Consider the following 4097-nt stretch of genomic DNA (forward strand, 5'->3'; position numbering starts at 1 on the left):
TTATTGATGTGGTGGGGAGGGTTACCAAAAAACTTACATAGAAGAGAAACGTAGCTATTCTGTTTCCTACCGTCTGCTCTAAGACCGTACTTTTTCTTTTCTGGAATGGCAATCACAGCAAAAAGAATAGCTAAAAACTGAGTATGGCAAAAATTTACTTCATGAAAAAAATGTAGCAAATATAGAGGAATTACACATGGAAAAAAAAAATCAGTTTGTCCTCATTATAATGAAATGGCACCAGATCCATTTTCTCTTTCCTTCCTTGACCACCCTGTCAGAATAGGTTGGTTTGGATTTAGTGAAGGTAAATATATGCATCTTTATTTCAACTAAGAAATAATTTGGGTTTTTTTTGTGATTATTGCCCCACAAAAAAGAAACAAACAAAAACAAAACAAAACATGGCACCTAGTTTCATACAAAAAAATTTGAAATTGGTGAAATTTAAATTAAAAGATAATTAAAACAAAACAAAAACATATGAACTTTGAGATATAAAAAAAATTAGATAAGAAAAGGCTTTTTTGTTTTTGTTATAGTTGAAATGTTATTTTAATTTTCACTGTAAAATGTTATGGAAAAAGGAAAAATAACTGACAGCAGAAAAATTAATAAAAATAAAATAAAATAAAACAAAATAAAATATTAAAAAATTATAATAAAGAAAAACAGTGTTGATTATACATTAGCATTTATAATGAAACTAAACATACATATATATTTATCTCTATATATGATGGTGGTGAACAGTGAAAATGAGTACTCAACACTGCATTGATGGATGTATACTTCCTGCATTTTGGGATTTTCCCCACAGCCATAGATTTCATGCACTGGAATTCACAATTTTCAAGTGCTCTACATATAAAATAGTGGTAAAAGTGTTTCCATTTTATATGTCAAACATTTGAAAATTGTGAATTCTAAAGCATAGAACCAAAGGTTGTGAAGGAAAATAATAAATAAAAAATATATATAACCTACCGTTGATAAGGCCAAAAGAGTTTGAAATCGTGCTGGTGATAACATACAGGAAAACCAAATGAGATATTTTCTCTTGGTAAATACCACAGTATCATGTATTCTAACACATTGACTTTTAAATGGGGAATACTTTACTATATATGAGAGGGTGCTGAAACGTTCCTGATTTTAAGGGTACTATGAAAGGCCTGGTTGGAGGTCCAACTTTCTGAGTTCTTTTACAGGGCTTAGAAAAACTGAAGGACTGCTACAATAAGTGTATGAATCTGAGAGGGGAATATATTGGATAAAATCATAATCAACTGATCCTCCTGCCTTTTCTTTTACCCAAAGCCAAGAATTTTTCAGTACCCCTTCATATATACGTATGTGTATATATGTGTGTGTGTGTGTGCGTGTATGAATCCCATACATATTTTCCTGTGTATTTGTTGCAACAAATATACAGAATGTGTGTATTTTGTGTGTCTGTTGTATGCATGTATATGTATTGTATATTGTATATGTATATACATGTGTTGTGTGTGTATCTGTGTGAGCATGTGTGTGCTGGGAGGAGCCTTGATTGCAAAAATTGTGAAAAAAAACAGAATAATATTTTAAATGATATATTAAAAAAAATATATAGTTAAAATGACATATAAACATAATTATATATGGAAAACATCAGCAGTAAGATTGTCAATAGAAAATTTGGGGTTATTTGTAAAAAAAACATTAAAACATTAATTGTCCATTAAAACATTAATTTGGGAAAGAAAAGAAGTGGAAAGGTGTCTGTTATTCCTTCCACCCCATCGAACCAGTTTTAAACTTGAGCTGAATAAGTCAGAATATTATATATGTATACACACACATGTGAAGGTGCATGGCCTAGTGGTTAGGTTGTTGCACTCACAACCACTAGATCATGGGGTTGATTCCCTGACTGAGCAGCACATTGTGTACATGAGCAAAACACTTCATTTCACACTACTCCAGTCTCCCTTCGATCAGTGGGGAATGTTGGCTTGCTTGCCTAGCCAGCAAGGTGGGATCATTTGAAGGCTAAAACAATGTAAAAGTATACTGTGACCAGCGATGAGTAACAACATCTGACAGTCTGGTCAATCACATGATCACGTGACGCACACACATACACATATATATAAGCAATAAAACAGATGGGTTGCAGTTCATTACAGCTGTACCTTTGCTATTTAAATACCATGATTCTACTAGATCCAGAAAATTTTATATATATATATATATATATATAGTCATAAGCATGACTATGTGGTTAAGAAGTTTTCGTCAGTAACCACACAATCTTGGGTTCAGTCCCATTATGAAATACATTGTCTTTTGCTATGGAATCCAGGTCAACCAACAGCTTGTAAACGAATCTCATAAGACTGAATCTGGTAGAGAGAAACTGCAGGAAACCAATCATATGTGTGTGGTGTGTGTGTGATCTTCCCTGTCTCTTAATTTTTAGAGTAAATTTTGACTGCCCACCCCACCTACTTGGTAACAAAGTTATGATGGAAAGCATCCTGTTTTAACCATCATCCTTTAAATCTTAAGAAAGTCTTGTCAATTTTTACAGTCCCAAATATCATGATCATTTGTAGCATATGAATTAAAGATTTGGATTCTCTCCTAAGTTCAGCCATACTTTGCTCCAGATGTGTTGGTATACATCCTACTGCTCCAATAATAATGTGTGAATATCATCCTTAATACATCAATAACAATATATTCTGTTGCTCAAATAATAATATGCCTGAAGCTGAGAGTGTATCTTGGGTACTGGATTAGCAAACCCTTTATCAATGATCCACAGATGTCCTGTTTCTCTTGTATTTTTCTCACCATGTCTGTGTCCAGAAGGCAGCTGATTTCCACAACAGAACATATTCTTTCTTTGTGGTCCCACACAATGATATCTAGCCAGCTGAGTTTTAACTTGGTGTCTGTTTTAATTTGTAAGTTCCACCAATATTCTTTTGACCCATTGGTCTCAATATGGTCAACTTCATTTGTAAGTATTTTCTTTTTTGTTATCTTACTCCAGACCATTCTGGTCACTGTATTATGTCTCAGGGAAGATAATATCTGGAAGACATTCTCATAGTTGGCAATGATGCAGTTGGTGTTGTGTTTTTGCATATGTCAGTCTCTATGTCTGTGCATTTCACACCTCTTGAACATAACTGGGTTCTGAGTTTATGTTAAGTACCTTAGTAGTATAGTAAACAGAATCACTAAATTAAGTACCAATGTGCCTCTTACTACAGAAACTGAACCTTTGTCTTTATGATTACGAATTCAGTCACCCTAACCAATGGGCCACAATACACCACTATATGATATATCACTCCGTATTATATAGAAACTCTTGCACAATACAGAGCAGATGTCATATTATTTGTCTGTCTTTCAGTCTTATTTTTGTCTATCTTTCTTTCCATGTATGTTCTCTATCTCATCTATTTATCTTTATCTATCTTTGCTTCTGTTGTCTATCTTCATATTTGTCTATTTTGAATGTATCATTGTTTGAGTCTGATAGTCTGCCTATGTTCTCTATTTTTGTGTGTATCACAGTGTTTATCTGTTAATTTGCCTATATTTTATCTGTCTGTCAGTTAGTCTGTCTTTGCATGTATTATCATTACGTATATCTGATTGTCAATAAAATGAAGCTCAAGTTAGTAAAAAAGATTTACTCACCCTTGCATAGTCAAAATGTGGTTCATAATGGCCACCGATTCCATAGTTGGCAACCTGTGGTAAAGAAATAAGACTGATTAAGTGATAGCAGAGGGCAAACAAGCAACTAGAATATCAAAGAGAATGGGTAAATCTTACAGTGGTTCTTAATCATTTTATATTTTACTCTTTTACTTGTTTCAGTCATTTGACTGCGACCATGCTGGAGCACTGCCTTTAGTCGAATCAAATCGACCCCAGGACTTATTCTTTGTAAGCCTAGTACTTATTCTATCGGTCTCTTTTGCTGAACCACTAAGTTACGGGGACGTAAACACATGTTGGGGGGACAAACATAGACACACAAACATATACACATACATACATACATATATATATATATATATATATATATA

At 33.3% G+C, this 4097-nt stretch overlaps 1 protein-coding gene across 1 annotated transcript in view; it reads right to left on the reverse strand.

The window, feature by feature from the left end:
• The window catches only part of LOC106882470 (prolyl 4-hydroxylase subunit alpha-1), a 100240-nt gene that overhangs the window by 23688 nt on the left and 72455 nt on the right, over window positions 1–4097 (reverse strand). The window contains exon 9 of the mRNA XM_052976157.1: window positions 3703–3756. Within this exon, the coding sequence (XP_052832117.1) occupies window positions 3703–3756 (54 nt within the window). The remainder of the gene's footprint in view (window positions 1–3702; window positions 3757–4097) is intronic.

The sequence above is a fragment of the Octopus bimaculoides genome, chromosome 23 (genome assembly GCF_001194135.2).
Source record: "Octopus bimaculoides isolate UCB-OBI-ISO-001 chromosome 23, ASM119413v2, whole genome shotgun sequence".
Lineage (NCBI taxonomy): Eukaryota > Metazoa > Mollusca > Cephalopoda > Octopoda > Octopodidae > Octopus > Octopus bimaculoides.